The sequence below is a fragment of the Rana temporaria genome, chromosome 1 (assembly GCF_905171775.1).
Source record: "Rana temporaria chromosome 1, aRanTem1.1, whole genome shotgun sequence".
NCBI classification, from domain to species: Eukaryota; Metazoa; Chordata; class Amphibia; order Anura; family Ranidae; genus Rana; species Rana temporaria.
In genome coordinates, this window is record NC_053489.1 from 581,638,285 (window position 1) to 581,652,251 (window position 13,967).

Here is a 13,967-nt window from a genome sequence, read left to right on the forward strand (position 1 = left end):
ACATTTTTGGCACCATTCACATTTATACTGCGATCAGTGCTATAAAAATGCACCGATTACTGTATAAATGTGACTGGCAGTGAAGGGGTTAACACTAGGGGGGCATGGAAGGGGTTAAATGTATTCCCTGGGTGTGTTCTAACTGTGGGGGGAGGGGGTGACTGGGGGAGGTGACCGATGCTGTGTCCCTATGTATAAGGGACACAGATCGGTCTCCTCTCTCCCTGACAGGACGTGGAGCTCTGTGTTTACACACAGAGCTCCACGTCTTGTCCCTGTAGCCGCCGATCGCGAGTGCCTGGCGGACATCGCGGCCGCCAGGCACGCGCATCGGTATCTCAGGAATGCGGCGGGCACGCGCGCGCCGCCGGCGGCGCTTGCGCGCCCTCTAGTGGCCTGGAAGAGTGGAGGACGCATATATACGTCCTGTTAGAGATTTAGAACCACCCTGCGGCCGCACATATTCGTACGGCCGTCGGGAAGTGGTTAAAAACAAACACTGCCCTGTGTTTGTTTGTTTGTTTTTGTTCTGTGTGTCTCTGTACTTCACAGAAACATGAAACTAGTTTAAAAACGAAACTAAACTGCAGGCACATTATATGATTGATTTTTATCTATTTTTAATCATTTTTAAAAGGAATCAGTTAACTATTATGTCTCTATACCCTGTAAACAGTAATTTCGGCAAAATCATTTTTTTCCTTTACTGCTCCTTTAAGCCACATGTACAATATTAGAAAAACAAAAAGATTTGCATGTGCTCAATGGCAGTTCCCAGCTCCTTGTGCCCTTTTTTCAACAATAGCTTGTTAGTCTTAAAAACGGTCAGAAAAACTAATTAGATTTAGCTACCATAGACTTGGGGTTTAGTACTAAGTTTGGGGTTTGTAAACTTCATGCTGGGTTTAGTGAGCCTTGCAAGGTTGACTCCATGCTAATGAGCACATATGAGGTCCATTGGAGGCAGTGGTTGTCTTGGGACACAACTGTATTGAGGCGCAAAGATCAAGCTGGTACAAGTAACCTTGGAGTGAATGATTTATAGAGGAATGATTTAAGAGGGACAGTTGATCAATCTGTAATGAAAAGACTCCTGCCACACCACAAAACAAATACAGGGTTGTCTCACTTTCTTTATAAAAAGTCCTTTAAATTGTGGAGGGAGAAACTTGCCATGACCACATTACTTAATTTTTTTTTTACACAGGAGTTAGTGTTATGAAGGAATGTAAATGCTCAACGTGCATTCATTTATGCTTTCCCAGATCACTTTGTGAGCATTCGAAAGAGCGATGTGAAACTGTACTGGGTATTGTTGGACTACAATGGCCAGAGGACACAGACTGCAGTCAGTTTCCTGATGAGAAGTCAGATAATCAGACTTGTCTAATGCCTGATGAGGATGTTGAAGGTACATTTTAATTTTCAAATATTATTATTATTATTATTATTATTATACAGGATTTATATAGCGCCAACAGTTTGTGCAGCGCTTTACATCAGGATTGTGGCATATATTTGGAAGTATGCATTTGTATGCTTTTCCTGTCTGCCATATTGTATTAAAACAAAGCAAAAAATGTCAAGCAATGAGCTCATTGTAATGATGCCATACCAGTAGGAATTCCTTGACTTATAGCCTTGCCTACTAACCAATACCATGAATATGTTTACATGGATGCAAAAAATCCACTTTTAGAGAGAGTACTGTACTCAATTTAAAGATGTAGCATTTCCAATGCAATACTGATATGAACAAGATGAGTTAATATAAATACAAAGTAACTAGGGTCGTCCCGATACCACTTTTTTAGGACTGAGTACAAGTACCGATACTTTTTTTTATGTACTCGCCGATACCGAATACCGATACTTTTTTTAAATGTGTCCCCAAATGCAGCCATGTCCCCCACATATTACAGCCATGTCCCCCACATATTGCAGCCATGTCCCCCACATATTCCAGCCATGTCCCCCACATATTCCAGCCATGTCCCCCCACATATTCCAGCCATGTCCCCCCACATATTCCAGCCATGTCCCCCCACATATTCCAGCCATGTCCCCCACATAATGCAGCCATGTCCCCCACATATTCCAGCCATGTCCCCCACATAATGCAGCCATGTCCTCCACATTCCAGCCATGTCCCCCACATAATGCAGCCATGTCCCCCACATAATGCAGCCATGTCCTCCACATTCCAGCCATGTCCCCCACATAATGCAGCCATGTCCCCCACATTCCAGCCATGTCCAATTTCCAATGCAATACTGATATGAACAAGATGAGTTAATATAAATACAAAGTAACTAGGGTTGTCCCGATACCACTTTTTTAGGACTGAGTACAAGTACCGATACTTTTTTTTATGTACTCGCCGATACCGAATACCGATACTTTTTTTAAATGTGTCCCCAAATGCAGCCATGTCCCCCACATATTACAGCCATGTCCCCCACATATTGCAGCCATGTCCCCCACATATTCCAGCCATGTCCCCCACATATTCCAGCCATGTCCCCCCACATATTCCAGCCATGTCCCCCCACATATTCCAGCCATGTCCCCCCACATATTCCAGCCATGTCCCCCACATAATGCAGCCATGTCCCCCACATAATGCAGCCATGTCCCCCACATAATGCAGCCATGTCCTCCACATTCCAGCCATGTCCCCCACATAATGCAGCCATGTCCCCCACATAATGCAGCCATGTCCTCCACATTCCAGCCATGTCCTCCACATAATGCAGCCATGTCCCCCACATTCCTGCCATGTCCCCCACATTCCAGCCATGTCCCCCACATTCAAGCCATGTCCCCCACATTCCAGCCATGTCCCCCATACCTTGATGCCGCACGTGCCGCCGTTAATCATCGTGCGGGGAACAGCTTTCGTTTGAATAGGTATCCCCGCCGCGTATAGACACTCCCCCTTGCGCGGGATTGGACAGATCATCCGTCCAATCCCGCGCAAGGAGAGTGTCTATATACTGGTATCGGGACAACCCTAAAAGTAACACATACATTACATAATGTATACAGTATGTTTAATAAATCTCTTCATTATCAATAAATGAATATACATACAAAAAAATGTATCTAAAAATGTCATTGGGGTTGCTACAACATTGAACTGGATTGTAGTTTAGTACACATGGGTGCTATGAAGTGTTGTAAGGTTTATTTTTTTGTTTCCTTTTTGTTGGTCTGTGTCCCATCAATAGACTAGCCCCTTCCTTATCTGTTCCAGGTCATTACTGTGTTATGAATTGATGGAAATACAAGTGGGAACGCAGACATCAGTAATTTACCAGCAGATGTTATAGGGCCAGATTCACAGAGATCGGCGTATCTCTGTGCGGGCGTAGCGCATTTCATATGCGCTACGCCAACGTAACCTAGAGAGGCAAGTACAGTATTCACAAAGCACTTGCTCCCTAAGTTACGTCGGCGTAGCGTAAATGGGCCGGCGTAAGCCCGCCTAATTCAAAGTAGGCAGGTAGTGGGCATGTTGTATGTAAATGAATCGTGACCCCATGTGAATGCATGGCCGAACGAACGGCGCATGCGCCCGCATGCTCAGAATCACGTCGCAAAAACTCCCTACGATACAACGGCGTCAATGCGTACGACGTGAACCTAACTTATGCCCAGCCCCATTCACGTACGACTTACGTAAACGACGTAAAATCCGACGGCACTTCCGACGTCCATACCCTTAACGACTTAGACCAGCTTAACATTACGCCGGAAAAACGTCTTACGTAAACGACGTAGATTAGAGCGACGGGCGCAAGTACGTTTGTGAATCGGTGTATCTAGCTCATTTACATATTCGACGCGTAAATCAACGGAAGCGCCCCTTGCGGCCAGCGTAAATATGCACCCAAGATACGACGGCGTAGGAGACTTACGTCAGTCGTATCTTGGCCAAATTCAGGCGTATCTGGTTTCCAGAATACGCTTAAAGATACAACGGCGCACATTCGGACTTACGACTGCGTATCTACTGATACGTCGGCGTAAGTCTCTCTGAATCTGGCCCATAGTCTTTGTCCATCTAATTAAAAAAAAACTGGGACAAAAAAAGACATGACAGGGGTTCTAGCCATTCCTCACTGTATCCAGAACTATAAATACAAGGGTTCTTCATAGATTGACTGTAATCATGCCTCAAGGTAAAGATGGACATGTAAATATCATTGTATATACCTCCATCAGTAATGCTCTGCGTGGCAGGGTAATGTTTTAAAGAGATTCTGTATAAAGCAAGTGTGTGTCGAGCCATTAAAACTAATGTGATTTTGAGATGCCCACAACACTCAGCAGACGTGAGAAAGGTATGGTAAGAAGTAACTTGTGTTCTAGACCTTTTTTCTCATCAGGTTTAGACCATCAATAAATGGAATCTAACTGGTTGCTAAGGACACAACACCCTCTAATTTTTTGCCCGTTTCCTTAGTGACACTCTGTTTGTGAAGGCAGGGAAGCAAAGTAATCAACTTCCTAAATCATATTTATTATCCTTATATGCTAAACTTTAATAAGTAGTGTAAACAGGGAAATTGAGTTGCTACAGTGACACAGCTGGAATGTTTCAAAAATAGCAATGCTCCTTGTGATTTAATCTTATCTTCTGTTCCTACAGAATGTTCACCCAGTCATTTCAAGTGCCTCTCTGGCCGCTGTATCTTGGCATCCAGGAGATGTGATGGAGAGGCGGACTGCGAAGATGACAGTGATGAAGCAAACTGTGGTATGTAACAACCTGACTGCATGGACCATATTTGGGCACCTGAAAAGCAAAGCAAATATAATGCGATGTCTCTTTAAATAGTAAGATAGCAGCCAGCAATCAATTTATCCCTAACAGAGTATTATGTCAGGCAATTCGATCTTTTACCTTCTTGTCTCATCCACATAGAGTAAACCGCAAGGACATTTAATAATGTACAGTATCTCACAAAAGTGAGTACATCCCTCACATTTTTGTAAATATGTTATTGTATCTTTTCATGTGACAACACTGAAGAAATGACACTTGGCTATAATGTAAAGTAGTGAGTGTACAGCTTGTATAACAGTGTACATTTGCTGACCCCCTCAAAATGACTCAACACACAGCCATTAATGTTTAAACTGCTGGCAACACCCCTAAGTGAAAATCTCCAAATTGTCAATGTCAATGTTTTGTGCGGACACCATTATTTTCCAGCACTGCCTTAACCCTCCTAGGCATTGTGTTCACCAGAGCTTCACAGGTTACCACTGGAGTCTTTTTCCACTTCTCCATTATGACATCACAGAGCTGGTGGATGTTGGAGAACTTGCGCTCCTCAACCTTCCGTTTGACGATACCTCACAGATGCTCAATAGATTTTAGGTCTGGAGACATGCTTGGCCAGTCCATTGCCTTTAGCCTCAGCTTCTATAGCAAGGCAGTGGACGTCTTGGAGGTGTTTTTGGGGTCGTTATCATGTTGGAATACTGGCCTGCGTCCCAGTCTCCGAAGGGAGGGGATCATGCTCTGCTTCAGTATATCACAGTACATGTTGGCATTCATGGTTCCTTCAGTGAACTGTAGCTCCCCAGTGCCAGCAGCACTCATGCAGCCCCAGACCATGACACTTCCACCACCATGCTTGACTGTAGGCAATACACACTTGTATTTGTACTCCTCACCTGGTTGCCGCCACACAGACTTGACATCATCTGAACTAAATAAGTTTATCTTGGTCTCATCAGACCACAGGACATGGTTCCAGTAATCCATGTCCTTAGTCTGCTTGTCTTCAGCAAACTGTTTGCAGGCTTTCTTGTGCATCATCTTTAGAAGAGGCTTTCTTCTGGGACGACAGCCATGTAGACCAATTTGCTGCAGTGTGTGGCATATGGTCGGCACACTTACAGTCTGACCCCTCACCCCTTCAACCTCTGCAGCAATGCTGGCAGCACTCATACATCTATTTCCCATAGACAACCTCTGGATATGACGCTGAGCACGTGCACTTAACTTCTTTGGTCGATGAGTGGAACCTGTCCTGTTAAACCGCTGTATGGTCTTGGCCACCATGCTGCAGCTCAGTTTTAGGTTCTTGGCAATCTTATAGCCTAGGCCATCTTTATGTAGAGCAACAATTCTTTTTTTCAGATTCTCAGTGAGTTCTCTGCCATGAGGTGTCATGTGGAGCTTCCAGTGACCAGTATGTGAGAGCGAGAACACCAAATTTATCACACCTTCTCTCCATTCACACTTGAGACCTTGTAACACTAACGAGTCACATGACACCGGGGAGGGAAAATAGCTAATTAGACCCAATTTGGAAATTTTCACTTAGGGGTGTACTCACTTCTGTTGCCAGCGGTTTAGACATTAAGGGCTGTGTGTTGAGTTATTTTGAGGGGACAGCAAATTTACACTATTATACAAGGTGTACGCTCACTACTTTACATTGTAGCAAAGTGTAATTTCTTCAGTGTTGTCACATGAAAAGATATAATAAAATATATACAACAATGTGAGGGGTGTACTCACTTTTGTGAGATACTGTGTATTTTTGGTACATTGTTTCCTATTAACGCATATTTGATCATCCTGTAGACATACAGAGACCTTTCACTTTTAGTACTGCACATATCATTAAAACTTTGCTTTCGAACCTTGTCTCTTGCTGTGCTGGCTGCTTTACATATTTTGGGTTGTCAGCACGGTATTTCTTTCTCTCTTATATAAATCACTCACTATTAGGTTCTCCTGTACCCTTAAAGAGGAATGAAATCTGGGCCAGATTCACAAAAGAGATACGACGGCGTATCTACTGATACGCCTTCGTATCTCTGTTTCTAACTATGCGGCTGATTCATAGAATCAGTTACTCATAGCTAGTCCTAAGATCCGACAGGTGTAATGGACTTACACTGTCGGATCTTAGGATGCAGTACCGCAGCCGCCGCTGGGGGCATTTCTCGTCGTAATCCAGCGTCGGGTATGCAAATTAGCACTTACGGAGATCCACAAAGCTTTTTCCCTTCGTTAAGTCGCCGTAAGTGTTAGTTTGCCGTCGCAAAGATAGGGTACCTTTACAAAAGTGTAAAGGTACTTTACCATGCAAAAGCATACCCATCGTTCCCGCGTCGGTTTTGAAATTTTTTCAAATCTTTTATTTTTCCCGCCGCAACTCTTTTTTACCCGTCGCAATTCACAAAACTCGGTTCAACGTAACTTCGCGCAAAGCACGTCGGGAAAATAGCGTCGGGAGCATGCGCAGTACGTCCGGCGCGGGAGCGTGCCTAATTTAAATGGGACTCGCCCCATTTGAATTGGCCCGCCTTGCGCCGGACTGATTTAGGATACACCGCCGCAAATTTCCAGGTAAGTGCTTTGTGGATCGGGCACTAACTTGTGTAATTTGCGGCGGTGTAACTTAAATCAGAAAAGTTACGTTGCGCCCGCTGGCTGTGAATCTGGCCCTCTGTTCTTTACTCCATATAATATTGAATTCTAAACTAGGTAATACATAATTAATGTAGGTATGGAACAACTTTAGAGTCTCATGTATCTTTTCATGTGACATGATAATTGTTAATGGATATAATTTTTTTTTTTTTATGCCAGATATAATTATTGTGCAATTATACCGTCTGCACAAATTCTTTATGGTAGAATGGAGATATAGGGGGCACACATAATACAACTTTCCACAGGACAATGAGTCCTATGTGCTCTCATTTATCAGCCATGTACTCAATTTGTATTCACAACAGAATCAGAGTTTCTCTTTCCTTTATATCACATTTGCTGTTATGAGTTCTTTTAGCATCCAGTAGACTTTTTAGGTTAAAACAAATTACATTGCACATGACTTTGGTAAAGGGTGGAATAGGACCATCAATGGCTTTTGTGTGATATATAAGGGGTCCATCTGTGGTTTGGACTACCACCATGTAACTTTTCAGTTACATCCCTGTGTACAGCAATATTTCTTAAACCTGGCACAAGGTATGCATTCATGACATCCTGCATTTACCATTAAGATGAATAGGGGTTGTACTTATTATGCTAAGGAATGTCAGTCAGTCCTTTAGTTGGCATCAAACTTTGTGTGCAGTGCCGATCCTGACCTCCCTGGGGCCCTAAGCAAAATTACATGGCACATTAAAAATGAGAAGCGGAGCGTTGGAGGAGATACGGGGTTACACACTTGGTGCATATCTTCTCCGGGGGCCGTCTGCTTTCGTTTGCGGAGCTCCGGGAGAGATATGACCTCCCTCAGACAATGTATTTCCACTACCTGCAGCTGAGGCATGCCATCAGAGCCCAGGCTGGAGACAACCCTTGGACGTTGTCTCCTGCCCCGATCTTCCACTTCATGACTGGGATAACCAGCTTCAGAGGCTTTATCTCAAGCTCGTATGCCATGTTACTGACGGCATTTTTGCCGGCCCTTCCTTCTAGGGTGGTGGACTCCTGGGAAAGGGATGTGGGTGAATTTGAGGAAGAACAGTGGGAGGAGACGCTACTGGCCGTTAGGGGGCTTCGCTCAATGTAGCACACCGTCTGTCACAACTATACATTGTTTTACGAGTACATTTTACCCCGGCCAGACTCCACAGAATGGGTCTGGTCGAGGATGACAGCTGTCCTAGATGTGCCAGGGACCATGGAGACCTCATCCATTTGATGTGGCGGTGTCCCAAGCTACATCTATATTGGACGGGGGTTCTCAAAACACTGAATGACGTATTTATGACTCAGATACCACAAAACCCCAAGGTATGTATCTTGGGGCTTGTAGAAGACCTTCCACTGGAGGATAACCCTAAAAAGGCTGTTGGTAGGGCCCTTTTCCAGGCCCGTAAACTCATCCTTAGACACTGGAAGGACACAGAACCCCCAAGGCTGGGGGAGTGGATAGCCCAGATGGGGTTCACTCTTCGAGCTGAGAAATACATCTATCAGCACAGGAAACGGGGGGGTAGGTTTGAGTTGCTATGGGCCCCGTGGTTAAATACACCTGGATTAGCCCCACTTGAACTGGTGCTAGACCGGCTGCTCATATAAATGACTGGTGGTGAGAACTTAAGACTGATTCAGGGGCACGCTATGAAAAAGGGAGGAGGTGGGGGTTAGGAGATAGTTCCTAAGGGTACAATGGAGTGGATCCCAGAGTGTGAGTGTGCATTGATTTTCGCAAGTCATAAAAATGCAAACTGTGATGGTTTAGTGGGAGGAGGAGGCAGCATACCAGAAATGTTGTGTGGTTTCGTTCTTTTGTTTTCTTTTTGTTTTTGTGTGTTATTATATCATTTAGCTGACTTAGTTGGCTGTACAAAAAGTGGATATGTCATGTAATGGATATATTGTCTGTACTCTGTATGTCTGTCATACTTTTCAATAAACATCCTTTTTTGAGAAAAAAAAAAAATGAGAAGCGGGGGGCGCTGACAACAGTGACATGTCACATTAAAGAAAGTTGAGAAGCGGGGGTAGGGGGTGTTCTGCTGTCGGAAATTACATCTTACATTAAATTTAGAAGTAGGAGGTGCTGACTTCTTACCTCTTCTCCCATGCAGCCAGTGAGTTGAGAAACAGGGTGAGGGGGCGAAAATGACTTCTCACCAGGCGGGGCCTCTAGTAATTTGGGGGGCCCTTCGCAGCTTTGCGGGGCCCTAAGCGGCTTGCATAGTGAGCCTATAGGGCGGATCAGCCCTGTTTGTGTGTATCCGTACAATAAATGTGGGTAAATCCTAAAGTAAGAATCTCAGAAGCTGGAAATGCTGACTTCTTCTGAAAATGCAAATTGCCTGGCTCTCATGCTGGGCCTCTTGCTTCAATACTTGGTGTGACGAACGCGGGTCAGACCAATGCCCCTTTCACCGACTGGTGACAAATGACAAGGTCAAACTCACATGTGCTGTCACTGATGACAGTGACACTCTCAGCCTCCCCCTGCACATAGATTTTCCAGCTTGCGGGACCCCAGTCTAAGTGGCAACAGGTTGAGAGCGATTGTCACTGGATTTAGTTAACTAAGCAATTAACTCTTTAAACCCCAAACTGCCACCATATAGCTATGATTTTAGAATAAACATCTGTAACACACGTCGTCCACACAGACTGGTGTGTTCAGAGATTTACATTACAATAGCACTCTTCAAGAGACAGGAATTCTTTTAGTTTGTGTTAGCACATTAGAAACAGTTTTAACACTTTTCAAAATATGGCTTAATAATGAAAAAGTAAAAAAAAATGGTGCAAATAAAATTCCTGGTTTCAGCAGACTTCAGTCAATGAACAGGGTGATATACAGTATTGGCTCACATAACTTGCCAGATCTTCCTTTGTTTGATGGTACACGAGAGCTGAACAATGTGATTGCAGTCCACTTTTTTTATCATAAAGGGGGTGTTGACAGAGACCATCTGGCACCGGGTTGTCACAACGTTTGTGACTCTATCCCAGGTACAATTTTATATAAGTATTAATTTCTCTGAATACCTACAGGTTTCAGTCTGCTAATCTGCATATTATTATCCAGCATGAAATTAGCTTCAAAATGGTTATAAATATGGCAGGTTTGGGATGCCTACTTTACCCTGGATGGATAAGGTGTTTCAGTGGTTCCCAATATCAGCTAATATATGGGTGTTTGGACTTAAAAGCTACAAATTAACTGAGGGAGGTAAATATGTCCTTATTCTGGCTGTGCTGTTATTATTTCATGAGTTATAAAATATACTAAAGTTCTAGAGTCTTGGCTGATAACCAGTCTATCAGGAATGTGTATTGCTATGGTATTTATGATAGGTGAGATAGAGCTGACAGGTATCTGTGAAAGTTCCAGTCACTCAAGCGGGTAAGTCAGAATTTTTTTTTAGGGTTTCCAGTGAGTGTGGATTTGGCTAAAAGACAAGGAGGTCTGGCATCTGAGAAGGAGGTTCTGGCATCAGCTAACAGTTTGTGTATTGAACCAGATGCTTCCTGGGGCAATAAAAAAAAGGGGGACCGCTGTTGCTATTCACTAACTTGTGTTACAAATTGTCATTGGCTGATTTCTGAACAACATGACACCCTTGCCCTTTCAAACAGCTTTGTGAGGGTCCCAGTAGGCATTACCATTATACTTGGTGTCTTCAATCCAGAACAAAAATGCAGATGGAGACTTATAACATAACCCTGGTTACATGCTTATTCCAGGCCAATGGCTCAGAGTGTATGCATGCCAATGAGTCAGAATAATAGCCAAGTAACAAGCATTTTGAAAATAAAGTCAGCAGTGGCAGCCCCCACTTTTTCATGAAGAGTTTACTTTACCCGGTTCCTATTATAGTTTACGGTATGCTTAATGAAAATGTACTTTTGCACTTAGCTAATTTTTTGGAGATGTTGGTATTATCTGATAGGCAAAAAAGTGCTTTACACTGTACGTAAAAATATTTTTTCTTTTGATACAGTTAGCCAATTTTTTCACATGTATCTAGGATGCTCACAAAGTCTTAATCAAAGTGAAATTCTGAACAAACTGTTACTCATTTGTTACATGCCATTTGCTGCAATCTTTTATCCAAGGCAGGCCACGTGGTTTAGAAATGTAATGCTTTTATTTGCAGAACTCTTGATAAAAGTCGCTTTCAAGATGATAATCAAATTTGTTCTGAAAGCCTTGTCTTGCTTCCCCTCTCCAGTCAATTCTTATCAATTTCTATAAATCTGCAAGGCAGTGCAACAGCTGGAAAATTACCAGTGTCACCGTGACATTTGTATGACCGCGGCGAAATGTGCCGCAGAGGAACTGTCTGCTCCTCACAGCTCAAGGTCTCATTCATATTCCATGTATGCAAGAAAGACAAACATCTCCTTTCTCTTTATCCAAGCCGATCATGTCTCTATTACCATAAAAGGATTCAGCTAGATTGCTAGCTATTTCTATTACATTTATATATGATGCCCTTAAAGCGACACGGCATAAAGCTTAAAAAATGTCATCACTGGTAAATACAGCCAGGTGCCTTGGTTGTAGTTATCCATTTTCAATTTCACTGAATTTCCATATGTGATTTTTAAAGGTTAATAATTATTATTTAAATCAATCAATTGTGCACTTGAATAAAAAGTTATATTTACAATGATAAAAAAAACATATGTATTAGTGCACTGAAATCAGAAAAGAATATATTGCATTTATGTTTACTTGTGGCATAGCCAGCCTGCTGAATTGCTACACTGACCACTTCACCTGTGTGTACTTAAAATCCCTTGATTTTCTGGTATACTTATCTCCTGAATATCCCTACAGCTAAAGCCCCTTTCACACATGTGGACCGTATGTCCGCTTTTTCATCCATCCGTTTACGGATGAAAAAGGGACATGCATTAATCCCTATGAGATAGCGGGTGTCAGCGGATGTTCATCCGCTGACACAAGATCTCATCTCATAGGGGAAAGCAGATATCTGACAGGGCCGCCCTGTCATCTGCCAGCTCAGCGGGGATCAACGGAGCGATCCCCGCTGAGCAATCGGATAAGACATGTACGGATCCTCACGGATCCGTACATGTGAAAGGGGCCTTAGCAAGTGAAAATACTGATCAATGTGTTTTGCAGTTTGGCATAGCCGTCTAAGCCCACTAAAGCATTAGACCAGGGTTTTAAACCAGGGTACCATGGAACCCTAGGGTTCCTCCAGAGGTTGCTTTGGGTTCCCTGAGCAATGAGCAATTCCTAAATCTCAGACAAGTTCCTACTGACACCAATTTTAGCTATCTGTAAATGAGCATTCTTCCCACTGACAACACTGATAACAGTAATGTATCATTATTATTTGAAGGGTTCCTCTGCATTTAAAAGGCTAAGAAATGCTATATTAGATGGGAACACCAACACAAAATCGTTTGATGAAGGGCTATCATGTAGAAACATTATAAAAGCTACTCTATGCATTCCTGCACTTGGTCCCATTACTTTAGAAAAGGCATATGGATGCATGAGGCAGTATCCCTGTACATTTTTTAGAAGTTTTACTCTCTGCCATGCCTGGTCTTATGCATCCTCTCCACTGATGTGTTCTGTATATGTTTTACCAGTAATATTGGGGTGTTAAAAAAGGGAGCAGTCTAGAATTTGCACCAGGCTCATGTCAATTTTGCATTGCCAAGCTGAATGGAGCTGTCTACTCCCTCCATATCAGACCTAAGCACTGACTTAAGCCGACCATAGACAGTTTGAATCGCAGCCAGTTCAGCAGGAAATCATGTATGGGCAGGTTGAATATACCCAAGTCGATTGATCAATCAAATTGGGTACAACCAGTCAGCTCGATTTTAAATGCAATTAGGTGCTAGCAATAATCACTGTGTTCTCCCGGCGGGGATGACTCCCCAGGAGAACACAATGGCTCGGTGGAAGGAATTCCCATACCAACGTCGTCTGTTGGTTTCAGGAAAGATATTTGCTCCATCTATGACTGACCTTAGGTCTCATCCACACAGGCATGTTAAAATATTCCTATCTAAAAAAAAATTGGTGCGTAATTATGCACGTTTACAGGCATATGGTGTTGAGCATAAACACATTCTACTGGCCAGAATGTTTAATCTGGCTACTGGAATAAATGTATGTGTGTTTATGTGCATTTAGGCCTGTACACATGTGAATTATGCTCATAAGCTCCTCTCTAAACACAGCTTCGGGTATTTTTTATGCCTCCAAATGCTGCTCTTAAAATATGGATCTAAATACCTTATATGCATAGCCACATAGGCTAACATCGCATTGCATAAAAAAAAATGCCAAGTGCCTATTAAATCTGTGTTTTTTTTATGGCCGTGTGCATGAGACCTTACTGTTGTCATACAGAGCGGTTATTTTGTGTTAGAGAGTGGCTCCCTCCATGTCCTGACTGCAATGTCAACTCCTCCCTCAGTCTGTCCTTCATATCGGAGTTTGAGAAATTCATTTTAA

At 43.1% G+C, this 13,967-nt stretch overlaps 1 protein-coding gene and 1 long non-coding RNA gene across 2 annotated transcripts in view; one reads left to right on the forward strand and one right to left on the reverse strand.

Moving 5' to 3' along the window:
- Window positions 1-13,967, forward strand: part of CORIN (corin, serine peptidase) — a 387,335-nt gene that overhangs the window by 294,965 nt on the left and 78,403 nt on the right. Inside the window, exons 12-13 of the mRNA XM_040334981.1 lie at window positions 1,266-1,411; window positions 4,655-4,762. Coding sequence (XP_040190915.1) covers window positions 1,266-1,411; window positions 4,655-4,762 — 254 coding nt within the window. The remainder of the gene's footprint in view (window positions 1-1,265; window positions 1,412-4,654; window positions 4,763-13,967) is intronic.
- LOC120923461 overlaps window positions 4,505-13,967 on the reverse strand; it is a 10,062-nt gene continuing 599 nt past the window's right edge. The window contains exon 2 of the long non-coding RNA XR_005745953.1: window positions 4,505-4,801. This is a non-coding gene — a long non-coding RNA (uncharacterized LOC120923461). The remainder of the gene's footprint in view (window positions 4,802-13,967) is intronic.